This window comes from Kluyveromyces lactis, assembly GCF_000002515.2.
Source record: "Kluyveromyces lactis strain NRRL Y-1140 chromosome D complete sequence".
NCBI classification, from domain to species: Eukaryota; Fungi; Ascomycota; class Saccharomycetes; order Saccharomycetales; family Saccharomycetaceae; genus Kluyveromyces; species Kluyveromyces lactis.
Window position 1 is genome coordinate 257,110 of NC_006040.1, and position 27,232 is coordinate 284,341.

A 27,232-nucleotide genomic window follows, 5' to 3' on the forward strand; every position below is an offset into this window, starting at 1 on the left:
TACACTATAAGAGTGAACGTCTTTGAAATTCTCGAACCTAAACGGTGTTGAATTATTTCATCTTAAAATGCCTGTTCTCGCTGCTTCGTTGAAATTTCAAAATTTTAATTATGTTACCCGGATACAAGAAATAGAACAACATCTGAACCATTCATTATTATATCATTGTTAACTGGTAGGATCCAAGTCCAAATAGATCAGAGGGCGTGTTTGAATACAGAGGACAACTAACGCTTCCGTTAATTGTGTGACAGTATCCATCGGATATTTGTTTTAAGGAAGCTATTTTACTGCGAACGTATTTTCCTTCGGAATTCCAAATCATGGCTAAGAAGAAGAAGAATGTTCCAGTTCAAGAACTACCGACCAATGATAATAATAAAGGAAAGAAAGGTAGTGGCGGGAAGAATAAGCGTGAACCATTAAGCGAGGAGGAGAAGGCAAAGCGATTACAGTCACGTGCTAATGTGACTAGCTCGGTTAGTTGGACAGGGAAACTGCCTCACAGTGTGTTACATGAATATTGTCAGAAACAGAAATGGAATAAAGTTGAGTATGATATGAAGAAGATTGGGGATAAAGGGCTGGTGTCTACAGCGTTGATATCTTGTACTGATCCCAAGACTAAAGAAACTTTGGTTTTGCGGATGAGTTTGGAAAAAAAGGAAATTGTTCCTCCACAAAGCACACCCGCTGAGGCCCGTCATTATGCGGCTACAGTGGCCTTGCATAGAATTGCATTCAACAGCAAGCTATATCTAATGCTTCCACCAAACCATAAGAATCTATGGTATGACCTTGAAGATTTCAGAAAGGCGTTATTGAAAGAAAACCCGGGAAAATGTGCTCGGTTATTTGATGAGGATCCGTTCGAAACAATGGTACGATTAAGAAAGGAGAAGGAGCAACAGGAGAAGAAGAAAGCTTCTCAGCAGGAGCAAGATGGCAAGAACAAGAAGACACCAGTATTCATCACAAGTATCAACTCAAAGACGAAATCATCTGAAGGCAATAAGAAAATACAGCAAAATGTCACTTATAGTAAGATCAAAAATGTTGAGAGACCCGCAGTGACATTCCCTAAGAAAGTATGGGATAGCGCACCTTTCTTTGATTTTGATGAATCCTCCAGGAGACTGATAGAAAATTCATTAAGAAAGCATATTGACTGGGATAGCAAGTTATATACTGGAGGGATGACAGATGAACGCGAACTTTTGAAGTCAAAATTGTTGAATCTTGGATTTAGGTCAGTTCATGTGGAAGAGGCAATGACATTCAAGGATCCATTGTCTTTTTTGATCTGTAATCTCCCTGAAGATGATTTACCGCACTTTTTCCAGAGGCGGAAAGAAGAGTCCTTAAACAAGATAGAAATTGCAAACCTTCCTCTAAACAAGAGGAACATGATAGATAGCTTGTGTGAACTAGGAAATTCTAAAGAAGAAACTCAACTCGCTTTGGAAGAGTGTGATTATAATGAAGCAGAGGCCTGCCTAAAGCTTCTACTTGATATATACCCTATCAATGTGCCACAAATTACCATAAATGAGGATGAAGTGAATGAGACATGGAATCAAGAACTAGAAGCGTTAAAAAGCATTTATGAGTCTAACTTCGAACAACTCAACGCTAGTTCTTACAAGATCAATCTCAACGATGAGTTCAAAATCAAACTGAAGGTCTACAAGACAAAGTCCTACCCACAAACTCTTCCTGGTATTGTCGTGTCCACATTCGACAAATCATACAAGCTTCCAAATTACATAAAGCTAACAATTCTAGAAAAGCTTTTACATTTTCTTGAAGAGTCTCAACTAATTGGTGACATGTGCGTTTACCATATTGTCGATTGGCTCCAGCAAAATTTATCTGAGATTATCGAAAATCCTGGTCCGTTACTAACAAAAGAACGCATTGAAATCACTTCTAATAATTTGATCAAAAGCACTAATAAAAAAAGAAGATTCAATGCCAGAACCTCTAAATTGTCGAATCAAGAGGTTTCAGAGTTGGAAGATGAATATAGAAAGAGGCAGAAAAGTAATGAATTCCATACTATGAGGGAACAGCGCTCAAAGCTACCGGCTTGGAAAATACAGAATTCTATCGTAGAGCTTATAAATTCTAATGATGTTGTTCTTATTACAGGTGAAACTGGTTCGGGTAAATCAACACAGGTCGTTCAATTTGTCCTTGATAATTTAATGCAACATGGCGATTTGAACAAGACGTCCATAATCTGCACACAGCCAAGAAGGATATCTGCAATTGGTCTAGCGGAGCGTGTATCACAGGAACGGTGTGTCAAATGTGGTGATGAAGTAGGGTATATTATTAGAGGTGTTAATCTGACAAAAAGTGCTACCAGAATTAAATTCATGACAACTGGTGTTCTTGTTCGTATTCTACAAGGAGATGTCACTTTCTTGAATGACTGCGTGGTTGTTATCGATGAAGTTCACGAAAGGTCCATAGATACAGATTTAATAATTATCCTATTGAAGAATTTATTGAAGAAAGTCAAAGGAATGAAATTAATTCTTATGAGTGCCACTGTAAATGTTGATGTTTTCAAGGCGTTCTTCAAAAATTTAAAATCAATTCACATTGAAGGACGTACTTTCCCGATTCAAGATTATTTCTTAGATGATGTACTAAAAGAGACAAACTTCAAGATTCGCAGAGAGCAAATGAACTATAGTGCAGAGACTAACGAAGAGGACATGTATTTAACACCTACTGCAAATTCGAAGTTTTTCACCTCTGGCCAAATCAACTACGATCTAATTGCTGAAACCGTATTTCACGTACATAACAAGCTTTTACGCGAAAGTAACGATGGATCTTTGATTGTTTTTCTTCCTGGTGTTGGAGAAGTGAACCGCTGCTGCAAAACTTTGAGCAAAGCTGATTCTGACTCCTTGTTCGAGATTTTACCATTGCATTCCGCTTTAACTCCTGATGATCAAAAGAGAGTCTTCAAAAAATTCAAATCCAGAAGAAAGATAATAATTTCAACTAACATTGCTGAAACTTCCATCACTGTTGATGACTGTGTTGCTACCATTGACACCGGTCGTGTTAAAACATTAAATTACGATCCTTCCAGTAATACCTCCAAGTTGGTAGAATCTTTTGTTTCTAAAGCTGAAGCTAAACAAAGAAGAGGTCGTGCGGGTAGAGTTAGAAGCGGATATTCTTATAAATTATATTCGAAGAAGGTTTATGAGTCGATGGCTGAGTTACCTGTGCCTGAAATCAAAAGGGTGACTTTAGAATCTTTGTATTTATCAGTAAGATCCATGGGCATAAAAAACGTTACTAAGTTTTTACAGCAAGGCCTAGACCCGCCGCCTTTATCCTCGTTGGAAAAAGCAGAGCAAATATTAACTACGACAGGACTAATTGATGAAACAGACAACACGTTAACACAGCTAGGTAAGTTTGTGAGCTTGCTACCTGTCATGGATAGCAAACATGGTAAACTATTGATTTTTTCTATCCTGTTTGGTTGCACCGACATAGGTGTGTTAATTGCCTCACTATTAAGCGTTGGAACCTCTATATTTATCAATGAGTATGAAAATAGAGTCGCAATCAGGGAAATACTTGTTGAGAATGAAAATCTAGGTGATGTTTTAGCAGTCGTTCTCTTGCTTAATAAATATATCAACCTTGAAGGCGCCAGTAAACGTAAATTTTTGAAAGATCATCTTTTATCTTACAATAAGGTTACTGAAATTATGTCTTCAAGGACACAGTTTTACTCCAACTTGAAGGATATAGGTTTTTTACCATTCGATTATAAGCCTGGTAATACCTCATCTGAATTCCTTAACCGCAATGCCGGCAATTTCGAAATATTGAAGTGCGTCATCTCTGGTTCATTTTACCCAAGTATTGCTAGAGTACAATTACCAGAAATTAAATTCGTTGCAACTGGTGTTGGTGCAGTTGAGAAAGACCAAGATGCTAAACTAACAAAATACTGGATTAGAAACGAAGAATTTATTGATCAACTATATCAAAAGCAGGGGGGCCAAGAAACCAACTTACTTCCAGCAAGTAGGGCATTTGTACACCCATCATCTTTGTTGTTTTCAGCAAGTAATTCTGTACCGGCAGAAGCACAAAGCATTGAATCAATTGATGACATTTCGTCCAAGAAGAAGAGCAAATCCAAAAATTCTTTAAAGGCTCCATTCGTGGTATATAATGGCAAAAGAGATACAGGAAAGTTGTATCTCACTGGTATAACTCCTACTTCTGCAATTGCTGTCTTACTTTTCGGTGGGTCTTTATCATACAATCTTAACAGTTCTCTTAACTCACCAAATGTTGTTGTAGATAATTGGTCTCCGATTCGTATCTGGTGCAAAAATGGTGTTCTAATCAAAGAATTAAGGTCACTTGTAGATGAAGTCATTAAAGAAAAACTTGAGAACCCACATTACGTCAAGGCGGACTATTCTACCAAGGGCGATGACGTTCTCAAAATTGTGGAGCAGATTGTCAAGTCGAAATAGAAGGAACACTCACTTGACAGCTAAAGTCCAGATAACTCATATTTAACATTAACATTTATAGACTGTAAATAGTAAAACAAAAGTCTTGTGCTTGAAGCGCATGCGAATCATCAGCAGAGAAAGGCTTAATATTAGGCTTTGTTAAACATGAGTATTAAATCTGGATTTGAAAAAAAAAGTAAAAAGTAATGAAGGATGCGAGGTTCGAACTCGCGCGGACAATTGTCCAACAGATCTTAAGTCTGCCGCCTTAGACCACTCGGCCAACCCTCCAATCTTTATGAAAAAGTAAATTTTTTCCATTTATACTGCATAGAAATTTAAGCACAGCTTAGAAGCGTCAATTCGTTTATATTAGAATTAAAACCATAAACACCAAAAACAAAATCGTGAACGTAGAATAATGTTGCTTTCACGAGTGGATATCTAGAACATTCCACCATCAAAAGTCGGTGACTTTGTGGATTCTTTTTGGCTCAAAATGCAGAGGCTTTTAACAGTGAAGAAATGCCTTAGAATCTTAAAATTGTCATTTGAACTCAGCTCAGCTCATCAACATTATTGAACACAGCAGTGAATTGAATCTGGTTTTCTCAGCCTCTGACCGAGTTTCTTTTTTTATTTTTTTGTATCGGCTGCATTACTTCAGTATAATAAACCATATAACAGTTTAGGTAATATAAATCAAATACCATGGCATATTTGGCAACATCATCGTCAGTGGGAACCAAATGACTATATTAGCTGAGTTGCTACATAAATATTCAGTTGAATTTCAATACAGCTGTACTTTTCAAGGTGCTCCTTTTTTTTGCCATAGTATATAAGAGAGTATGAGTGACAGATTTTAGAGTATAGGTTCCAATTGCATACGAGTTCCTCGTATGCAATTGAGATTGAAATAAAACTAAAAAAGTCTCTGAAGCTTTTTATGTCAGCTTGAGTAGTCAATTAACAACGAGTTGGGAACAATTGAGTTCTTTGAAAGTCACAATTGAACTTGGCGGACTACTGTCCCAGATATCTTACAATAAATAACCGTCAGCAACAATCAAAATGAATACGCTATCAGAATATTTTGGAACTAGTCATAATGCATGACCGAGTAATACCGATATAATAGGCGGATAGTGATATCGGCATTTTCAGTCACGTGTTGTTATTTCAAGATCTTTGGTATCTGATGAATCCATAGTGTTTATTAGCTATATATCTAGTAGTGAATGTTGATGCACCTGGCGATCTGGCATGACTGTGTTGATGGTCCTTGTTCAGATCTAATGCCTCCTTATATAATAATTCAGATTGGTTAATGATGTTTCAACTAGAAACAATCCTTATGTATCATCTTGATACTTAACCGCCTATTACATTGGTAGTTACCCGATCATAGTTTATGATCCGTTTCAACACGTCTGGCTTGTCTTAAGTCTATCTTACGACATTCTGAAATATATTGGAGGGTTGGCCGAGTGGTCTAAGGCGGCAGACTTAAGATCTGTTGGACGATTGTCCGCGCGAGTTCGAACCTCGCATCCTTCATTACTTTTTGTCAATTAATCAGGAAAGAAGTAGTGCAGTGATTTCAATCAGAATCCCATTGAAAGCAGATTCCGCCGCTAGATGTTACGAGTACCGTTATTTTTGATACCCTTGTCTAGCCATTAATATTATGTTTTTCTTTTCGCACGATGTTGTTCTAGTTTTGATCGAATGTAATACTAATAAAAAAGTGTTGTCAGAAGAATATCAATAAGTGATGGTTTCCAGCTACCGTCATATTCAATAACTATTTTACTTTGTTTACCTAAAGTGAAAAAGAGCTTGTACCATTTATATACATTAAGACCATTTTACCAAAAAGTAATGAAGGATGCGAGGTTCGAACTCGCGCGGACAATCGTCCAACAGATCTTAAGTCTGCCGCCTTAGACCACTCGGCCAACCCTCCAGTTTTCTGAAAATCAAAAAAGTTTTAGACCACACATATCAGGCTCGCAGTGCATTGTGTATGTATATGTGACTTCAGAAATTGGCAAGCAACTCAACACAACAGAGGTAAACGCAGAGGAATTCAGAATGATATGACGAATTCACACTCTGATATAAATATGCTACATGCGGATAATATGAGGTTACTATGAAAATCAAAAGCGGAAATATGCGGCTTGTTACTATTACAAATGTCCGTTAAATCTTTTGTACTTGATTACAGCATGCTCTATCAATTGATGTGCGATAGCTGTATCACCAGGGAAAGTGATCCTGTCATCAAAATTTACCAATCCCTTTGGTGCTTTACCGTACCTTTCAAAGGCCTGAGACACAAGTTCCATCTCGAACCATTGGGCATCCAACAATTCTTTATCATGTTCTAAATTAATTATCTCATTGTCACCATTAAAATCGATCAAACCAAGGCAACCAATCATCAAGTTGCAGGGATACGGCCAAGGTTGCGTGAAAAGGATATCCACATCATTTAGTTCAACTTTAATACCAGTTTCTTCCCATATTTCACGCTGGCAAGCGTGCTCCACAGTTTCTGCAGGTTCCATGAAACCAGCGATGGTGGAATACATTACCGCGTTACCGTGCTTTCTTCTTGATCTTGCGAGACATATTTTTGAGAAACATCTGTCTACGATTGCAACAATGACCACTGGATCTGTTCTTGGGAAACACACATTTGAAACAGCTGCGTCCCTTACCGAGCATTTAACAGATTCGTCGTTATTTCCACATTGTAATTTGGTTCCACCATGGACAGGAAATACTTTCGATGCACATCCGGGACAAAACAAAAACTTTCTCAGCCAATCTAAGTACATGTTTGCATGAGAGAAGAGCGAAGCAACTTCATTGCTTAGGTTGAATGCTTGCATCCTCCCAAGTGGTTCGTATTGATCTAGTATGAACTTTGTCTCCGACTTTTGAACTAGAGTATCGGACGCTGGCCGCAAATCCATGGCAAACAATGGGGTACCGGTGTACTCCTTGTAAGAAAAACTGCTGTCACCATCCATCAACCCTAAAAACGTTATTGTGAACCCGGATTCAACTAACCATCCTCTCTCGGTATCCATGACAGATCTTATCTTGTTTAGTAAGCCTGGCCATTCCGAGTAGTTAGGACAACCTTGATGTCCTAACATTAATAAATTGGTACCAGACTTGTCACTAGTCTCAGTTGCGAATGCTGCCCCATTGATAAACGGTACAAACTGAGTACTTCCATGTTCGAACGCTTGCTTGATGAAAACCTCGTCGTCCCTTAGGAATGACACTCTATTGATAGTTTCCAATCCGAAAAAGGTTACACTTCTTTCCATATGTACTGCGCTATCAGGCTAACCACACTATACGGGTACTAAATTGATCGAACTCCAAGTACAACAACCTCTCCAGCGATCAAAACGACAATGCGACTAGGTTGTGCACTGAATATACACGTATAAATCCAACTGTTCCCGGTCATTATGTGGATGTGACTGCAAACCATGCTTTGGAAATTACCCTACCATATATCACGTGATCATAAGTTTCTACTATCCCCTTCGTAGAAAAAAGAAACACTATTATTTTTTGTACCAAAAATTGAAATTGAAATCAACTTAACCACAATTAATCACCATGTTTGATATTTCATTGGTGGAGTTAGAGCATTAGACGGAGAATTTAGTGGGCCATTTGGTGTCATAACACAGGTTAACTGATACGGAAACTCAGATATCAAAGTATAGTTTCAAAACGTCCATCTTTCCCCAACTATATACTTAGGAATTTGACCTTTTTTTTGGTCTCTGTTTTGGTTTATTTTTTTTTTTTTTTCATTTCAGAACTTCAGGTTTAGTTGCAGAATTTCCCTCTCAATTTTGTGAAGTTGAGAAGCAATAAAGCAACAAGCAACTGACATATCTCACTGTACGTTTGTTTCCAGTTGAGTTTGATTATAGGATAAAAATATCTTACTTGATATTTCTGGTATTTGAGCTTGTACATGAGAACGTGGATATAAAGACTTATTTTGAGGTTCTGCGGTATATATACTTTCATTTGATTAGAAATATTGAAGGTAAGACGTGAACAGGAGAAGACAGACATAAGGAACGAAAAAGAAAGATGGATTTAAGAGTTGGTAGAAAGTTCAGGATTGGGCGGAAGATTGGCTCTGGTTCCTTTGGGGACATTTATCATGGGACTAATTTGATTAGTGGTGAAGAAGTCGCTATTAAGTTGGAGCCGATTCGTACGAAGCATCCTCAATTAGACTATGAGTCTCGAGTTTATAAGTATTTGAGCGGCGGTATTGGAATACCATTCATCAGATGGTTTGGGAAGGAAGGTGAATACAATGCTATGGTGATCGATCTTTTGGGTCCGTCTTTGGAAGATTTATTTAACTATTGTCATAGGAAATTTTCTTTTAAGACCGTAATCATGCTTGCTCTGCAGATGATCTGTCGAATCCAATACATTCATGGCAGATCTTTCATTCATAGAGATATTAAACCGGACAATTTCTTGATGGGTGTCGGAAGACGTGGATCCACCGTGCATGTTATTGATTTTGGTTTATCCAAGAAGTATAGAGATTTTAGAAGTCATAACCATATCCCATACCGAGAAAATAAGAACCTTACTGGTACTGCACGTTATGCCAGTGTCAATACGCATCTTGGGATCGAACAAAGTAGACGTGACGATTTGGAGAGTTTGGGTTACGTGTTGATATATTTCTGCAAAGGGTCCTTACCATGGCAGGGGCTCAGAGCCACGACAAAAAGACAAAAATACGACCGTATCATGGAAAAGAAATTGTGCATCACCGTCGAACAACTATGTCAAGGTTTACCTATGGAATTTGTTGAATACATGAGATATTGTAGGAACCTCAGATTCGATGAAAGACCAGATTATATGTATTTGGCTCGTTTGTTCAAGGATTTGTTCATCAAGTTGGAATACCATAATGATCATTTGTTTGATTGGACCATGTTGCGTTACACAAAAGCCATGATCGACAAACAAGGAGGCGCCCAAGCATTGGAACAAAAAGATGAAAATGGTAATAAACAGGATTCATTTGATAAAGTGAAACAATTGGCTATGAAGAAATTTTCAACACATTTCCACTATTGGAAACCAGATGATACTTCTCATCCAACTGCTGAAGACATAAAACAACAGACTATCCTAAACACCCAAGTTATCTCCACGATCCCAGATGAAGTCATGAATGCTATCGACAGAAACATGGAACAGTTGAAGCACGAAGTGAACCAACAGGTGGCGTCTCAACCACAACAAGGACAACCACAAGGACAAACTCAGGGACAAGGACAAACTCAGGGACAAGGACAACCACAATCAGGTCAGCAACTAGATACACAGTTACCTCAACCTACCACGTTACTACAACAGCAAAGGGCACAAGTTCAAGGTCAACAAGAACAGATGTTACAACAGCAACAACAACAACAACAACAACAGCAGCAACAACAGCAGCAACAACAGCTTCTGCAACAGCAACTGCAAACACAACAACAAACGCATCCAAATGCAATGGCTATCACCAACCCACTACCAAACCCTAATAACACCACCAAAACTACCACTACCAATAATATCTGGCTTTAAACGCAAAAGACGAAAACAATGCGCAAACAGTTGCAAAATCTGTAGAGTAGAAAAAATCACACACGCTCATACATATATACAACTCATCATCAGTTAATCATGGGCTTCTAACCCACATTGGTTATAAATTATAACTCGGAAATCTGTTACCTAATTCACACTTATATTTCTTTCTTATATGTACTTGAATAGTGGAACATGGGGGAGAACACACACAGGGATTTTCTCACCAACATGAGCAACCATGAAAGTAAGCTGGTTACTGAATCGGCAGCTGACACAGGTTTACGGTACTCGCAGTTCACAGCTCATTGTTGCTGCTGCTGAAGTTTCCCTCCTCATCCTTGGCAAGGCCATTATCGCAATATACGAATTCCACTACTAAATATCGAAAAAGGGTTTCTGTTCCTCACATGAACAGTGAATTGTGAAAAACTAGACCAAAGGAAAACTAACAACAAAAGGAGAGTCAACTGTGGTGAGAAAAAGAGAGCAATCTAGGGCGCATTGAGTCTTGAAAAAGTGCAATATCCATATAAGACTATCAGTCCAAAGCTATAATTAAGGCAAAAACTGGTTTGTCCCATTTTGTACTGTTTATTCATTAGAGTAAACTAGGGGATTTTGACCCCAAGGGAAAAGGAAAACAAGAGGATGGAATATCAGCCTGTGAATTTACAACAGATGAATACTGCTCCAGCTCCTGCAACCAATCCTGTGAATCCGGCGGATGTGACCGTGGGTTCACAATCTACCGATTATTTATTGGCTCAGCAGAAGGAATCGTTGTTGCCTCAAAGGTCTACTGTGTCTAAGGGGAAATATACGTTGCATGATTTTCAAATCATGCGTACATTGGGAACAGGGTCATTCGGTAGAGTGCATCTCGTGAGGAGTGTGCACAATGGACGTTACTATGCCATCAAAGTTTTGAAAAAACATCAAATCATTCGAATGAAGCAAATTGAGCATACGAATGATGAAAGACGGATGTTAAAGCTGGTTGAACATCCTTTCTTAATTCGGATGTGGGGTACGTTCCAGGATTCTCGTAATCTATTCATGGTTATGGATTATATCGAAGGTGGTGAATTGTTCTCGTTGCTCAGAAAATCCCAACGATTCCCCAACCCTGTGGCTAAGTTTTATGCAGCAGAGGTGACTTTAGCTTTGGAATACTTACATTCTCATAACATAATATACCGTGACTTGAAGCCAGAAAACATTCTATTGGATAGGAATGGGCATATCAAGATAACGGATTTTGGGTTCGCCAAAGAGGTAATCACAGTGACGTGGACGTTATGTGGTACCCCTGATTACATTGCTCCTGAAGTAATTACAACGAAACCATATAACAAGTCTGTTGACTGGTGGTCTCTTGGAATCTTAATCTTCGAAATGCTCGCTGGTTATACTCCATTTTATGATGTTACGCCAATGAAGACCTATGAGAAAATCTTAGCTGGTGAAGTCGTTTATCCACCATTTTTCCACCCTGATGTTGTGGATCTATTAGGTAAGTTGATCACTGCAGATTTGACCCGTAGATTAGGTAACTTACAAAGCGGGCCAGATGATATCAAATCGCATCCATGGTTTGCGGAAGTTATATGGGAAAAGCTTGTGGCAAAGGACATCGAGACGCCGTACGAGCCACCAATCGCTGTCGGTGTCGGTGATTCCTCTTTGTTCGACCAATATCCGGAAGAGCAACTGGACTATGGCGTTCAGGGCGAAGATCCATACGGCCAATACTTTTTAGATTTCTAACGAAATCTTCAAAGAAAAACATAACTCATAATCGATTCATTTTTGAACGGATCGTTCGTGAAACTACCTCTTCTTTTTACTTTGTTATGTCGGTCGGATTGCGTTTATATATATATATCTTAATCTTAAGAGTTTATATTAATATATTTTTGGTTATTATTATGTACAGGAAAATGAGAAGAGAACTCGTTTTGACATGGGGAATTTACATGCGTGAGGTGTTCGACGTATCTGTCTATTCCAAGACAATCTTGGCACCTAGCCCTTCCAATGCAGCCTTAACCTTGTCAGCGTCTTCCTTAGCGACGTTTTCCTTCAAAACCTTTGGAGCACTTTCCACAAACTTCTTAGCTTCAACCAATGACAAACCTAACAAGTTCTTAACTTCTTTGATGATCTTAGGCTTAGACTTGGCATCAAACGATTCTAACTTGATGGAGAAAATAGTCTTCTCTTCAACGACTTCTTCTTCCTTGGCTTCTTCAGCTGGAGCAGCTGGGGCAGCTGAACCAGCACCAGCTGCTGGGAACGAAATATCTGGGATGTTCAATTGAGTCTTCAATTCTTGAATCAAAGCAGAAGTTTCCAATAAAGTCAATTTGGAGATATCTTGAACGATTTGAGAAATCTTTGGATCAACCGCAGCAGCTGGAGTAGATGTACCAGCAGTCGATTGATAACGAACCAAACCTAATCTACAACTGTTCCTTGCAAAAACGCCGGATGATCTTACCACTTGACGCAACATTTTTTCTTTTATATTATTCCCAAACCCACCTGTGATAAAAACTGCTGTTCTCGGTTAGATTCAAGATGGAGAACTAATCGTGAATGTCAACAGTACAACTCCACAATCTGTTTAACCTGTTTCGATTGTTCAATGGAATTGTCTTTAGGTTTAAAGCTTTTTTCCCAAAATTTTTCAGCTAACAGATGATAATCGTACGGAGTGATAGATGCTGCTAACACTTTTCGACATTTGAAAAGCTTCGATTGAGAACTAGGAAAGGATCCAGAATTTGAGCCATGGTTTTGATAGGAATAAGAGTGTATAAGAAGTGACTCTGGTTTAAGTGGGGTCAAAGTTGTTTGTTTTGTGGTTTAAAAGCAACATATTGTTGTGTACTTGTAGTTTTTAAGAGAAAAACGGTTAATTTTTAGTGGTTTCACTGGATTGAAATACTCCAAGAACCGGATTTTGTTAAGAGAGAGGAATAGACAGACGATAGATAGTTGATAAAAGATAAAAGTGTATCATAATGACTACGTTCAGATTTTGTCGTGATTGTAATAATATGTTATATCCTAGAGAGGATAAAGAGACACATAAATTATTATTCGAATGTCGTACGTGTCCCTACGTTGAAGAGGCAGGTACTCCATTGGTTTACCGTCATGAATTGAAGACGAATATTGGTGAGACTGCAGGTGTGGTGCAAGATATAGGGTCTGACCCGACACTACCGCGTTCAGATAAAGAGTGCCCGAAGTGTCATTCTAGGGAGAATGTGTTTTTCCAGTCGCAGCAGCGGAGAAAGGATACCAGTATGGTTTTATTCTACGTCTGTTTGCATTGTTCGCACATTTTCACTTCTGATAAAAAGAATAAGAGGCAAACCTTTTCGTAGAACAGATTTTTGGTACAAAGTCATTCCCGTTCTGTTTGATGATCCTCTTCCCTTTGATTTAAGCATATGTAAAATTTTATTTCTATAGGGATATCTTTAAAAGCTACGATTCTATAGTTTCCTTATTAACGAATGTAAAGAAAGAGGTATGAATATAAAACAAGTTTAATTGAAAACAAAATAAAATGATAATTGACAAATGGAGACGTATGACTGGTACGAAAACCAGAACAAATGAAGAATGTCTTTTTTTTTGGTTTTTTTGGAGTGTTCACCAATAACATCGCGTCAGCGCATCAGTGCTTGTATGTATCCGTGTTGTACTAAATGAAAGACTTTTTTCCACTGCTAAAATCTCATTGAAAAAAGCCGTGAGGTTCATCCCAAAGCATTTGTGGATTATGCGTAGCTTGCTGCGGTTGGTCAAGATCATTATTAAACTGTAGGTGATAATTGTACTCCGAATTCGCAACGAGCTCTTCAATCTCTTCCTCTTTCAAAGGTAAAATCTCATGTAGAGGGTTGTGCTGATCATGAAGTTGTTGCTGTTGCTGTTGCTGTTGCATTTGCTGTTGCTGTTGATTTTGCATCTGATGCTGGTGGCGGCGTTGCTGCTGCATATGTTGTTGATGGTGTTGCTCTCCTTGATTATGTTGACTTTGTGATAATCGCAGTTCGTTGAAGTCAGAGTTTAATACATTAGAAATGTATTCCTGTGATTGAGCATCATAATCTGGCTTTGTATGCAGAGGATCCATGTAGCCCGTCGCATCGTTTGATTGGCTGATACCATTAGCGATCTCCATGTTTGAACGATCTATATTGAGTCCATGAATACCAGTAGCAGTACCAATGAGAGGACCACCACATTGAGGGTCATTAGCACATACGTCAAAGTTGTTAATTTCGCATACTGCACTAATGTTCTGATTTACTGGCGATAGATTGGAATGTTGGAAATTTAGTGAATGCGAAGGTATCATGGCATTAGCATGACTAGTATTATGTTGTTGATGAAGATGGTTATTATTAGTATTAACGGATGAAGTATTAGCATTAGAATGGTCATTATTATTGGTTGAAGTACCAAATATTTGGTTCATGTCAATGAAATCTTGTATAGGCTCCTTGGCCAAGTTGGACGAATAAAGTGGCACAGAACTGATCGCGTTCATATTGTGAGAGTTTGTACTGGGAGTAGCCGTTGTAATGGGAGTCTTTACAGACGTCATTATACTCATATTTGGGGACGAATGCGTAGAAGATGCAGAACCAGCATTATGGTACATTAGATTACTGTTGATGTTTTGGTGAGGGGTATGTTGAGCACTTTGAGAACTCGTTTGGTGTTTCTGGGAAAATGTAAGTGGAATCATGCCTTGGCCTGTAACCACATCATGTCGATTATTTTTGAAGTGAGGCAAAGGTTTACTGAAGAACTCCGTGAAGTCAATTTCATTTTGCACGTTGAAATAGTTCGAGTTGAAGTTTGAGAAGTTAGGTGAATCCATCTGTTGCGAAGAAGCAGTATTCGGCAAGAAATCAGTTGAGTAAATATTCTCTTGAGGCGTTAGGGCCAAGTTTGAATTCAGGTTAGAAGTCACAGATGGAGCTACTGAAACATTTGATTGGGAATCGAACTGTAAATTCAACGAATTCTGCACAGTACTTAGCGGAGTTGCTGTTCTCGAAGTGTTTGCACTATTGCTCTCTATATCTTGTTGTAACTTTTTCTTTGTGCTTTTACGTCTCAGCTGTTTTGTAGTCTTACTCTTGACAGCTTTTTTACCGGTCTTCTTTGGTTTTGTTACTGTATTGGCATCCATGGAAGTATTCCTTGACCCAGGTACGATGATATTTGTTGTAGGCAAAACGATATTGAAGGATTGAATTTCCTGAGTAAGACCACAATCACAGGGGATGGGACTAAGATCAATGGGCAAGTTAAACCTTGTTCTGTACTCCAATTCATCGAACTTTTTAACGGTTTCAAGGTCTCCGCTTTCCTTTAGAGCATTCTTAAACTTTTTATAATCTTCACTATCGGGGTTAAACTTCAACGGATGGGTGTGTACGTTATTGACAACGACGATGTTCCACTTCTTTCTCTTCAAAGAGAACGTGGCTCGCACTCTGAAGGGACATGAATTGTACGGTCCGATGGCACGTTTCTTCTTGTCTGTATCGTTACTACCATTTCCACCACCGACAGTACTGTTACTATTATTACCGTTTTCTGTCTCTGTTTCAAGACCATCACATTCGGCAAAACCCTTCCCGATTCCCTTTTTCCTACACTTATTATCATTACTACCATTACCCTTAGTACTGTTCTTCCCATTAGTGTTACAACTATCGCTACCAACGCCGTGGCTGTGACCACACCCGGATATAGACGAAGTATTTCTATTCTTTTTAACAGCTTTACATTTGAACACGATCTTCATGCTATCCGACCGTTCAATGACGATCTCAATCCCCTGTGGATAAAAAATCTTCTGTAACCACGGTTTAACTTCACTCTTATCTTTGAAGTCAGGGATCGGATCCAAATGAATCAATTTATTCTGGTCTTGCTGTCTCCGAAGAGCTTCTATCGCGTTTTCACTCAACGCATTGTTATAAGAGACTTCGCTATTATTACTCGAGGATAAATTCGAGCCAACATGGTGAGCCGCCGGTGTATGGGACAGTCCAGAACCGATGGGCGAAGTCTTCGGCGAAGCCATCATATTGTCAAAAGATGGAGAAGGCTGCCATAAATCCGGATTATGAAGAGGATCCAAGGGATCCACTCCTTCAATAGGTGTCTGTAGCTCGTGCTTCATTCAGAAAATAGACAAAATCTCGGAGAAGAATCGCACACTGACTATGGATCCAACAGTCAAGGCTTATCTCTTCTCTCTAACAATACACCACTTTCTGGAAATTCGGCTTTATTATTAAACCAAAAAAGAAAAAATTAAAACAATAATTAACAACAAAACTCTCTCTATTCTGCAGTATGTTTGCAATATACTCTTGTCTGTTCCGGTGAATCACAACTGCTTAATAATCGCACAAAATATGTATAAACCAGTAATATATTTAAGCTTTCGAGTGTCGTTTTTTTCATCAATTGTTTAAACTCTTCTCGATTAAATTAAATTGTTAATTCTTCACTAAAGAAGATACAAAGGAAAGAAAGAAAGAAAAAAAAAAAAAAATTCGTTGATATAATCGCAAATAGTATCGACTAATGGATAGTACAGAGAGCGAGAATAATCGATACTGGGGTCTAGATATGTTTAGTATGATGCGGGCAAGATACGTAGAGTTATAGTGTTAAATAAGTTCCCGCTATGGTGGAACGGGAGGTAGAATATAGGTTGTAGGAGATACGATGCGATATATGTAAGTATACTTTCTGGCAAAGCCTCAAGAATTTCATTTTTTTGGTGGGGCAGGAAAAAGCCTGACGGTGTCGTATGGGTCGGAATTGACTCCATAGACTCTTACCGCCCTTCACGGGCACTACCACGATATACCGTTTTCTAAAGCTCTGTGTACTTTTATGGAAAGAATAAACGCTGTTGCTTGGTCTGGGGTTGCATGCTGAAGGCACTGAATCCCTTCTCTCAAATTTAAGGAATATTATCTGTCATTTTACTGAATAACTACAAAACCTATTATGAACGTTCACTGTGAATGCGAATGCATAGTATACGATACGTTGTATCGGGAGATACCCATAAGGCAACTTAACAGAGCCAAACTCGGATGGAAACTAATATATACTTGCCGGGGGGAGGAAAGGGAAAAAAGGTGGACGACAATGTCTCCAAACACTAGAATAGGAAGAAAGCAAAAACGAAGTAGTAGTAGTAATTGTAGTTCACGTGACATCACCAAGGTGATGGTTCAAGTGATCTTGTATTCGAATGTATCGATGATGTTTTGGTCATGGTAGATCGTTAGCGTGTCTCTTGTGGAAGAGACGTTGAAGGCATGGACCTTGTTGATGTGAAACTGCGATCTAATATCCTCGAATCCACAGCAGATCCATTGTTGCTCTTCATTGTTGTGCTCGAACGCCTTGAGCATGGTACCGTACAAGTGTGTAGATAGCAGGAACAACGTACGGCAGCTGCTACCCCAAGATATGAGTTGGTTTGGATTCTCTCCTGCCACGACGGTGAGAGCATCTTCTTCTTCGTCATACACGAAAATCCGTTGCGTGGTGACGATACAAAGGAACCTACCGTCGTGGGACCATGACATCTTCATTACCCTATCGTTGGGATTCCATTGTTCTCTGTTGCTATTACCGTTATTGTTCCCCTCTTCGTCGGTGAGACCCATCCCGGTGACGAACCGTAACGAACCGTCCACTAGAATGGCAATCTCTCCGGTCCTCTTAGCTATCGCTAGAGCATCCTTAGCAGGGCATGGCTCGATGATCGAGTAATCTTGTATGTAATGCGTCATTTGTCTTGATTCCAAATTCTCGTCATCCAAAGAAGTCCGTCTCCGTAACGTTCTTCTTGGATTCTCAGTGACATGTGCAATACCGTCTGGTAGCACGCAACAGAAGGTGTCATCCTTAGGTATATGCCACATCGTACTAATGGCACCCACATCCCAGTAATCATGACGAACACCACCGTCGTGAGCGTTCCCAAAATAAACTGCATCTGAATGGCCCATGAACAAAAACTCGTTCCATGAAATCCGTGCCACTCTAACTAGCTCGTTACGCGGTGATATGCCCCCGTCAACATTATACACTGAAACGTCTCCAAACGGAGAAATCACGACTATCTGAGAACCTTGCTTATCCCAGAGTACCAAAAATCCTTCCACCGAAGCAGAGTTCATCTCAATCCCCACACGCAATTGATGCGTCTCGATTTTCCGTACCGTCAACACACCATTCATCGTTCCTCTCGAACTCACAAGACTGTTCCCTGCAGTGTAACTGCTTCTGCGGCGTCCCAGCCCGGACCTACCATCAAAATCGTACGCTTGGTACACACGGGTTACTTCCAAACTCTCCAGATTTATAGGAATTCCCATTTTTTGAATACAAATTATCAAATCAAATCAAACCAAGCTGATGTAAAAACAAATCGCTATTTCTTGTCTTGTCAACCTTTATATTATTTTGTTACTATTCCTGAGAAATACCTAACAAAACTGTAACAGTTTGATATCCAAATTCTGTTCCATAAAGAGTTTTGTTCTTTATAAAAAACTGTTTGCTTTTAAATACCCCAGATTAATAAAAATCTTTATAACTGTGATTTTACTATGCCAATTATAAATCAGATCTTTTTTTTCTTTCCCTACTGCCGTGAAAATTTTTTTTAGTCATGTCAAAAGGGCCATAAAGGCAGTGACAGATAAAAGGAAACAGACTAAATCCCCAAGGTTGTGACACAAACCAGTATTGAGTGGTATCTCGGATACCCGGGAGCCAAGAGTTCTTTTTCGTTGGTATGTGAGTGTGTACATTAGTTTATTATTGTATATAAGGGTAGTCTGATTGTATGATTGGCACGCAGTGTAAAAAAAAAACTTCCCCGCATTTTCCACACACAGGTATGCATACATATACATGCGGCATATGAAGTGGAGACAAATGGAGGTTCTTGTTTCGTCAGAATTCTGCGATTTTATGTATAATACATGGGAAAGTTTGTTTGGGCATGAGGACCATAGGGTGCAAAGCTTAAACGCGGCGCTGGGTTTGATAATCCTAGAGGGGAAAAATTGTGTTAGGGCGTCGTTTCGTTTCAGTGTACCGGACATAGAGCATATATTTTATAATTGAGTAGGTTCTGCAGAGAACAAAGACAAAAAAAAAAGGGATGTATCGGTCAGTCATTAATACTAGGAACAAGAGAAAGGAAAAACGTTCATTGTTCCTTATTCAAGCAGCTCTTCTTCTCTTTTGGCCGTTGTTTTTTTCCTCGAAACTGCGATCTGGCTCATGCAGACGTGAATTCCGAAGCTCTTCAATTTGTGAGTCGCCATAATCAGAAGGTTGTTCGGATTGCCCCGAGCCGCCTGTGTTGGCGAAATAGGAAGGCATGTTCAGCTCTGGGAAAATAGGAGTGTTTCCGTCCTCTCCAGGACCGGGGTTGAGCTTAGTAATCCAGTCTTGAATCTCTTGGATAGATTCCTCTTGTTTGTCGATATTATTTTGTAAATCTTGGAAAAACGCCGGATCAGGCGAATCAGAGCTGACGATACTAGGCGTAAGTTCTCTAATTTCTCCGTTACTACCATGGTGCAACGCTGGACGTGAAGTTTGCTGCTGTAACTGATTGCCGAATTGGTTACTGTATTGGTTTCCATACTGGTTACCGTATTGACTTCCAACTGGACTTCCAACTTGAGTTCCAATAGGGCTCCCCAGTTGGTTCATCATTTGATTTCCACCCTGGATTGGATACGAGAATTGTTGTCCTTGTGGTTGTCCTTGTTGTTGTTGTTGTTGTTGTTGCTGCTGTGGTGGAGGTGATTGTCCGACAATCCTATTTTGTGGCGACTGCCTTTGATTGAGATTAGACGAAGATGAGCTCGACATAGATCTGTTCTTTAACAATAGCCTTGGTCTTAGTTTGTAATCCTGTAAGGGGACTTTGCCCTGGTCTGTTGGGGTTAATGGACCGAATACGTTGGCCATTGGGTCGTCAGTTTCGTTATGGTATGCGTTGGGGTTTATATTTCCGGTATTGTTATGGTTGTTGTTGCTCATGTGGTTCACTTGCATGTCACTGAGTTCATGGATCAAATCAGGTTGGAACCCATTGCCAATGGTCTTTGCAGAGTTTGGTCCGAAAACACTGGACAAAAACCTTAGGAGTTTTTCTAGAACTTGTTGTTGTGATTGGTGTCTTTCTCTGGCCATCATATTCTCCTTCCATAACATTTCATTATCTTTAGTTATCCTCTTCAAATCTTCAGCAATGGCCAGCTGATTGTACTTGACGGTTTCCAACTCATTCAATAGAATGTGAATGTCAACCTCCGCATTAGTGGTTCCACCAAGGATGTTGGTGTTTGATTTTTGTCTAACAATATTCTCAAGCAAATACTCCTTACCTCTCTTGAAGTTTTCGTTCTCAAATTCCCATCTGCTATCATTATTGCTCAACATACTACCGCTCTTCACATCTTGAACTTTGTGCCACCCATACATGTTTAGTTGACGCACGAAACTGGCAAAGTTAGAGTGTTTGAAATATTTAGGTAAAACCTCTTGAACAAAGCGTTCTCTGTTCGGGACAACAATGGACTCACCGCTAGTAGACCAGTGGATAAATTTCTCATTGCTCTTGTCATTGACCATACTCCATAACTTGTTTACAAACGCAGGTCTTGCTCTGGTTGTGCTTAGCTTTTTCTTACTGTGATGCTTATCGACGTGAGCCTTCGCAAGCAACTTCCTCTTGTTCAGAGATAACAGAGGTTGCTGAGACTGTCCCTGTTTATGATATCCATTACTATGGCTTTGGGATTCGCTTGATGGCTGACCATGACCGTGTGCATTGTTCAACAAAGGATCCGTGGCATTAGTCAAATCCCCATCACTCAATTTAGCAGCTGAGCTCGTAGAGCTGTTTCCTATACTATAAACCCCGCCGGCAGAAGCAGGTCTGGTAATCACATGGTCAAGACTAATAGGCTGCTGTAATAAAGGTGTGCCGACCTCGTTTGATGGTTCAGCGGAGACAACACCTTCTGGATCAAGGGACGGGTTGACAATATCTTCGATTAATGGCTCATCAACGTTAGAATCATCCTTCAAAGAGTCTGGATTCAGCACATCGACCATGCCATACGGTTCTTGGCTACCCGAAATTCCAGTAGCATCTAGTCCCGTACCGTCATGTGGTAACAGAATATTGTTAGGGTTCGAAATCTCATCCATGGTTTCAACACTGTCGTTATGACCCATAATCTAAAGGCTATTATAGGATAAAATAACACAAGTACAGCTATAACAGTCCTTCGTTCCTCTTAATTGCCTTCACTACGGTATTGGGCGATATAACCTCAATATAGCAACTAGTAGTTAAAGTAAATTAAAAGTGGATTGATATTCGTCACTTAGCAGTCTAAAATGTTTTCACAAGAAGTTAATCACTGAAAACAAAGAAGCAATATCACTCTCAACTGTACGCACTGTGTATATACTAAATCACACTGTCACAGAATCCTCTAATATGTGAAAGAACGATATGAAGTAAACTTAAAAACTGAATATAGCTCTTCGCTGTTCTGTTACTTCTATTCTTCAACCTATTTTCAATATTGGTATTTTGTACGCGAGAAGCAGTTCCGACAAATGGCAAGCAAAATATCGTTGAACGAGTCTAAATCTGGTATACTTCTTTATGTGCCGTCCCTTCAGGAAACACTCCCTCCTAAATCTTTAAGGTTGCCAGGTATCATTATTTGGTTTTCCTCTTTTTCTTTGCACAAAATTCTTTTGAACTGAAAAATAGTAGGAACCTCTTCGTCATATAGTATTTCCAACATCAACACACCGTACACCACACTAGTATGCATTGCCATGTCAGTGAGAGATGAGACGTTTCACAGCGTTGAAGGTCCATTTACACTGGTTTTATGATGACATACGAGCCCTCGAAGGGTTTATGTATTTATAAGATCATACTTTTCTGTTGTTAGGTTTTATTTGTACGGCTTTTCATGGTGTCCGCATTATTTTAATCGGTGTATACTGGTTGAAAAGATGGCTGACTGGGCAGTAAATTTGATCACCTTGATTGATAAAGAAGGTCTGTCGTTGAAGAAATGGAAAGTGGAAAAAGCCATTAGAAGTAGAATTTATATCTGTGGACTGCAAGTTATTGTGCAATTGACCAAAGACCTGATAGGACCGTAAATCATACTTGCTGAGTCGTCTATATCTCCACCAATAAAGTCACGCTATCTGTGCTAGGTTACTTCAGGTCGACATGTTCAGAAGCTGCAATAGGATAAACTTTAGGTTTGTATCTAACAGTTCACAAAATGTTAAAAAGTATAAAGTCAGTACAGGCATCGGCGTTGCCTTAGTCTCTGCCGGGTTTTTGGCAGGCTATGTTGGCAGCTCAATTACAATTGCACAGAACGTTCCTCAGTTCTTGTTCCCATCAGGATCCAAGACTTCGTTGCAGGACCTACGTTCACCAGAGTATTTAGACCCCAGGTTCGCTCTGGATAAGTTCAAGAGTCGTCTTCTCCTGATTGTCCAGGAGCAAGATCTGTCATTTAAAAAGGGCGATCTTGATGATCATTCTTTTAACAATTACACCTTGCATAAACCAAAGGATAACGAAAGGCCCTACGTAATAGTGTATCCTCGTGATACAGAGCACATTTCCCAAATTATGAAACTCTGTTATGAGTTTGGCGTTCCAGTGATTCCTTTTGCTGGGGGAACTTCCATAGAAGGTCAATTTATCTCCACAAGAAATATTAATTCGGATAAAGAATGTATCTGCGAACATCAGGATACGGTAACGGTAATGCTTGATTTTAATAAGTATATGAATAAAGTGATTCAAGTGAATGCAGATGATTTGGACTGTATTGTTCAACCTGGAGTTATAGCCAAAGAATTGAATGATGAGTATTTGGACAAATTGGGACTTATGTTCGGTCCAGACGGTGCACCGGGATGCGAAATAGGTGGACAAATAGGTACCTCTTGTTCCGGTACCAATGCATACAGGTATGGTACAATGAAGGAGAATGTGGTTAATGTGACCGCAGTTATGGCAGACGGTACCATAATCAAGACTAGACAAAGGCCCAAGAAATCATCAAATGGTTACAACCTTACGGGACTTTTCATTGGATCAGAGGGTACATTAGGCGTTGTCACTGAAGCCACCGTTAAACTTCACGTGAAACCAATTCATGAGACAATTTCAATTGTTAGCTTCCAGGACCTCAACCAAGCCACCCAATTGGTACAGTTGCTGACTAAGAAAGGTATTCTTGGCATCAACGCTATAGAGTTACTTGATGCGAATATGATGAAAGCTATTAATTTCAGCGGCCAAACATCACGGTCATGGAAGGAACAACCAACGTTACTATTTAAACTCGGTTCACACAACAAAGCCATCTTAAATGAGGTCATTAACGACATCAAGAAATTATCACAAGAGACCAATTGTACATCTTGCGAATTTGCAAAGACACCAGAGCAACAAGAAGAGCTCTGGTCTGCAAGAAAATCTATATTTTGGTCATCTATAGATTACGGAAGGCACTTGTTCGGGCCGGATGTCAAGATTTGGTCTACAGATATTGCTGTACCGGTTTCGAAATTATCTACTGTTATTGACGACTCGTTAAAGGAGGTTACAGATGCTGGCTTATATGGCACAGTTGTAGGACATGTAGGTGATGGTAACTTTCACTGCCTTGTCATGTACAATATTCAGGATGAACAAAAGGCTTTAGAAGTCATAGACAACATGACCATCAGAGCCATCGCAAACGAAGGAACATGCAGCGGAGAACACGGAATTGGCACTTCGAAAAGAAAATTCCTAACCATGGAACTAGGACAAGATACTATTTCCGTGATGAGAAGAATTAAGATGGCCCTCGACCCAGCACGAATCTTAAACCCTGATAAATTATTTAAGATAGATCCTGCAGATAAAAAGGATTAGAGCTAGGAATGTACCTACCCTGTGCATGTAGTATTTTCAACTTGTAAATAAACAATTAAAACCACCCAGGTGCAAATACGCATCAAGTGGCATCAAATACTGGAGATGTATCATCTCACTTGCTTTTCTTCAATCTGATATGTGTCAGGCGAGTTCTCGTGTTCACATCATAAAAAGCGAAAACAAAAACAAACAAAAACGCTTCCCAAAAATTTAAACGCCAATGACCAAACAAATCAGTAAGTCAACACAATACAAACCCTCGAAATCAACATTAGTGAGCGCTAAACTTTTTTCCATGAACCGTACGGAGAGCACCAGGTTATTAGATCGTGCCTGGTCAGTTTTAGAATCAGGTAGCGATGGATATGTGTATGCGAAGGATATCCCGGAGATAATTTCTTTCATTGACAGAGAATTGCCATCGAAGTTGACCACCCAATCCAATGACAAGGTGATAGAATCATGGGTCAATAACGATCCAATGAAAACGTTGTCGAAAGAACAGTTTTTAGAGGCTTTTTCGATGCTCGTTGGAACCTCTTTCGACACAGCGGTGCAAATTGCGATGCAATCTGATATTCTTACACCAACAAGACGCGGGGCATCATTGTTTGGTAGTTATAGAAGATCTTCCAATGATTTAGAGCAAGTGTTACCAGCTGAACAAATTAAAGCGTTGAAGCGGGAGCTGCAGGAATGGAAGGATAAGTATACCTTTTTGGAACATGAATTCCAGTTCTTTTTGTCACAAGAGAAGAAAAATCCAGAAGTAATTGATAATACTAAACATGAGTTCATTATAAGCGAGTTGAATAGGAAGTTAAGAGAGCAAGATGAAGCGATAGAAGATCTCAAGAGTCAGTTGGACTATGGACTTGTTCCTGAACTTAAAGATAAAACTAACTGGATAAAAGCTTTACAGCGAAAGGCATATAATTATCTTTTGCCTAAAATACTCATATGTCTACTATTGTTACTATTATACTACTGCCTCGCAGCAAAAATATTATTCACAAAATCTTCCAGCACAGATGATGTTCCCTCGTTTATAAGACAGCAATCATGGTGGGAGAGGAATAAGATTTTGAGTAGGATCCAATGGTATTTTAAAGATAGAATAGAGAATAACGTTGTCAGAAACTCATCTGAGGTGATACAAAATTACAATTCAGTGTTCGGAATACACTAATAGATATATTGGCTTAATAAGTTTAATATTACAAAATTACATACTTAGAACAGTCGACACTCAAAACGAGATAGTATACAGCGCTGTATACCCGCCGATTAAGTTGTGGAAACAAGAACGAAAACATTCTAACAACCAGCGGATATGACTACATGTTGTTCTTGACACACTGGCAGAGCATACGCAACAATTGGTCGACCAAAGAAGAGCTTCCGGATGATTGTTGCTGCTGATGCTGTTGCTGTTGCGCGTATGGCTGGTATTGTGGTTGTTGTTGGCCTTGGTAAGCCTGCTGCGGTTTACTAGGTTTGTTGGCTTGGGATTGAGAGTACGTGGAAAAATCAGTAGTATCCCAAGAAACTGGGATTCTTGCACCTGTCAAGTCAATAATAACGACACCAGTATTTTTGGAGTCAACGTGGTCATTCAAATTAGCTTCGTCACAAAGTTCTTGAATGGCAGGCTTCAATTTAGCTACCCCATTGGAGGAGTGCAATCCTTTTCCAACGATAACTTGCAATTCACTTTCCCCATTCTTGACCGCTGCCGCTACCCTTCGTTGAAGAATCCATTTTGCTTCCTTTACATACAACCCATGTAAATCAATTTCATTGGAAGAACTGTCAGCGTTATTGGCAACAAAGACGTATTCAGCCGCCTGTAAATTGTAGTCTTCAGCTTCTTTCAGCTTCTTTTTGGCTGCTTCACTTAATTCGTGAGCCTTTGACTTATCACCGGTCTTAAAACTGCTTTGTGATTGTTGTGATAATTTCTGTCTTTCCTTGTATGCCTGGTCAGCTAAACCTCTTAATCTTTGGTACTCTTTATCAGTGGCATGATTATAATCCTTCTCTGTAGAAAGAAGAGCGCCCCTCTCTGCCACGTAGCTCATCTTTGGTATTCACCTTACTTCGATGTATCTCTAGCTCTACTGCTGCAGCCACATGTCAAGTTATAATGGTGAGTACTATTTTTTGTTTACAGTTTAGGATTTACATTACATTTCAAATTTGAGATATATATGGTGATAATGGATAGAGGGAAAACGTTACGTACAGCTGCACTCAGCACGTATATCGACTTTGCACTCACAATAAGACACAAGTTGAAGCAAGCACAAATATCGCGACAATTAGAGGTTTACTGCCGAATGCTCCTTCGAGCCCTAATTTTGTTCAAACCTTATTCTCATATTATTTCACAACTCATCGGTTTTTCTTTTTCACTTTTTCTTCGAGCCAAAATTTTTGTAGTTTAAAAAGAGAGAGAGATATTTATTACAAACATTTAGCTTCTACACACTATTGATGACACTTTGGTCGAGTCTGCAGAAGTCTTTACCCCCTAAACACCAACACATGGCGATCGCGAAAGTGTCACATCAGTATTTGCTTCTCGTTAAGGTTAACGAGTAGTTGTTGCACGATGTGTATTTTTGTTCCTCTTAGTACATCTTACATTCTCTGGTACAGAAATCTGGGTTCTATAGTGATGACAAATGTCATGAACATTTTATGTGGCTAGCTACGGCAATGATGTCTACAAATTAACACCATCTTTCGGGACTGATTTTAGAACCTTTTTCACCAGAAGTCTTGCCTTAACCTATGTATCTTGTCTCATTTTACTTCAATTAATGTCAGATACTAAGAACGGCCTTGTTGCCTTAATGTCTGAGGGGCTGGCTCGGCCTTCTCATGGGACTGTCCGCATCCATAAACAGATCAACACCCATACACCCACATAAACAGAATTTTAACTATTTCCTAATTGAGGAATTATTGT

The 27,232-nt window shown here is 39.4% G+C and overlaps 13 protein-coding genes and 4 non-coding genes across 17 annotated transcripts; 9 read left to right on the forward strand and 8 right to left on the reverse strand.

The window, feature by feature from the left end:
• Positions 1–323: 323 nt before the first annotated feature.
• KLLA0_D03058g (RNA helicase) lies at positions 324–4,529 on the forward strand (the record flags this gene model as incomplete). The annotated part of the gene is made up of 1 exon (XM_453204.1): positions 324–4,529. The coding sequence occupies one exon, from the start codon at positions 324–326 to the stop codon at positions 4,527–4,529; it is 4,206 nt and encodes a 1,401-aa protein (XP_453204.1).
• A 189-nt stretch (positions 4,530–4,718) lies between these two features.
• KLLA0_D03080r lies at positions 4,719–4,802 on the reverse strand. The gene has a single exon. It is a non-coding gene; the product is annotated as a tRNA-Leu (tRNA).
• Positions 4,803–5,987: 1,185 nt separating this feature from the next.
• KLLA0_D03102r lies at positions 5,988–6,071 on the forward strand. The gene has a single exon. It is a non-coding gene; the product is annotated as a tRNA-Leu (tRNA).
• A 325-nt stretch (positions 6,072–6,396) lies between these two features.
• On the reverse strand, positions 6,397–6,480 carry KLLA0_D03124r. The gene has a single exon. It is a non-coding gene; the product is annotated as a tRNA-Leu (tRNA).
• A 226-nt stretch (positions 6,481–6,706) lies between these two features.
• NPY1 (NAD(+) diphosphatase) lies at positions 6,707–7,861 on the reverse strand (the record flags this gene model as incomplete). The annotated part of the gene is made up of 1 exon (XM_453205.1): positions 6,707–7,861. The coding sequence occupies one exon, from the start codon at positions 7,859–7,861 to the stop codon at positions 6,707–6,709; it is 1,155 nt and encodes a 384-aa protein (XP_453205.1).
• Positions 7,862–8,651: 790 nt separating this feature from the next.
• Positions 8,652–10,169, forward strand: HRR25 (serine/threonine protein kinase HRR25; the record flags this gene model as incomplete). Its single annotated transcript, XM_453206.1, has 1 exon — positions 8,652–10,169. The coding sequence occupies one exon, from the start codon at positions 8,652–8,654 to the stop codon at positions 10,167–10,169; it is 1,518 nt and encodes a 505-aa protein (XP_453206.1).
• Positions 10,170–10,823: 654 nt separating this feature from the next.
• TPK2 (cAMP-dependent protein kinase catalytic subunit TPK2) lies at positions 10,824–11,942 on the forward strand (the record flags this gene model as incomplete). Its single annotated transcript, XM_453207.1, has 1 exon — positions 10,824–11,942. One exon carries the CDS (start codon positions 10,824–10,826, stop codon positions 11,940–11,942), a length of 1,119 nt encoding a protein of 372 aa, XP_453207.1.
• A 235-nt stretch (positions 11,943–12,177) lies between these two features.
• MNP1 (mitochondrial 54S ribosomal protein bL12m) lies at positions 12,178–12,690 on the reverse strand (the record flags this gene model as incomplete). The annotated part of the gene is made up of 1 exon (XM_453209.1): positions 12,178–12,690. The coding sequence occupies one exon, from the start codon at positions 12,688–12,690 to the stop codon at positions 12,178–12,180; it is 513 nt and encodes a 170-aa protein (XP_453209.1).
• A 511-nt stretch (positions 12,691–13,201) lies between these two features.
• Positions 13,202–13,570, forward strand: RPB9 (DNA-directed RNA polymerase II core subunit RPB9; the record flags this gene model as incomplete). Its single annotated transcript, XM_453210.1, has 1 exon — positions 13,202–13,570. The coding sequence occupies one exon, from the start codon at positions 13,202–13,204 to the stop codon at positions 13,568–13,570; it is 369 nt and encodes a 122-aa protein (XP_453210.1).
• Positions 13,571–13,926: 356 nt separating this feature from the next.
• On the reverse strand, positions 13,927–16,398 carry KLLA0_D03256g (uncharacterized protein; the record flags this gene model as incomplete). Its single annotated transcript, XM_453211.1, has 1 exon — positions 13,927–16,398. One exon carries the CDS (start codon positions 16,396–16,398, stop codon positions 13,927–13,929), a length of 2,472 nt encoding a protein of 823 aa, XP_453211.1.
• A 1,072-nt stretch (positions 16,399–17,470) lies between these two features.
• On the reverse strand, positions 17,471–18,625 carry KLLA0_D03278g (uncharacterized protein; the record flags this gene model as incomplete). The annotated part of the gene is made up of 1 exon (XM_453212.1): positions 17,471–18,625. The coding sequence occupies one exon, from the start codon at positions 18,623–18,625 to the stop codon at positions 17,471–17,473; it is 1,155 nt and encodes a 384-aa protein (XP_453212.1).
• An 856-nt stretch (positions 18,626–19,481) lies between these two features.
• HSF1 (stress-responsive transcription factor HSF1) lies at positions 19,482–21,515 on the reverse strand (the record flags this gene model as incomplete). Its single annotated transcript, XM_453214.1, has 1 exon — positions 19,482–21,515. The coding sequence occupies one exon, from the start codon at positions 21,513–21,515 to the stop codon at positions 19,482–19,484; it is 2,034 nt and encodes a 677-aa protein (XP_453214.1).
• Positions 21,516–22,316: 801 nt separating this feature from the next.
• KLLA0_D03333g (uncharacterized protein) lies at positions 22,317–22,469 on the forward strand (the record flags this gene model as incomplete). Its single annotated transcript, XM_002999323.1, has 1 exon — positions 22,317–22,469. The coding sequence occupies one exon, from the start codon at positions 22,317–22,319 to the stop codon at positions 22,467–22,469; it is 153 nt and encodes a 50-aa protein (XP_002999369.1).
• A 73-nt stretch (positions 22,470–22,542) lies between these two features.
• Positions 22,543–24,255, forward strand: KLLA0_D03344g (FAD-binding oxidoreductase; the record flags this gene model as incomplete). The annotated part of the gene is made up of 1 exon (XM_453215.1): positions 22,543–24,255. The coding sequence occupies one exon, from the start codon at positions 22,543–22,545 to the stop codon at positions 24,253–24,255; it is 1,713 nt and encodes a 570-aa protein (XP_453215.1).
• A 223-nt stretch (positions 24,256–24,478) lies between these two features.
• On the forward strand, positions 24,479–25,447 carry MPS2 (Mps2p; the record flags this gene model as incomplete). Its single annotated transcript, XM_453216.1, has 1 exon — positions 24,479–25,447. One exon carries the CDS (start codon positions 24,479–24,481, stop codon positions 25,445–25,447), a length of 969 nt encoding a protein of 322 aa, XP_453216.1.
• A 148-nt stretch (positions 25,448–25,595) lies between these two features.
• KLLA0_D03388g (Smr domain-containing protein) lies at positions 25,596–26,339 on the reverse strand (the record flags this gene model as incomplete). Its single annotated transcript, XM_453217.1, has 1 exon — positions 25,596–26,339. One exon carries the CDS (start codon positions 26,337–26,339, stop codon positions 25,596–25,598), a length of 744 nt encoding a protein of 247 aa, XP_453217.1.
• A 586-nt stretch (positions 26,340–26,925) lies between these two features.
• On the forward strand, positions 26,926–27,027 carry SNR39b. The gene has a single exon (XR_002633574.1). It is a non-coding gene; the product is annotated as a snR39b (small nucleolar RNA).
• Positions 27,028–27,232: the final 205 nt, after the last annotated feature.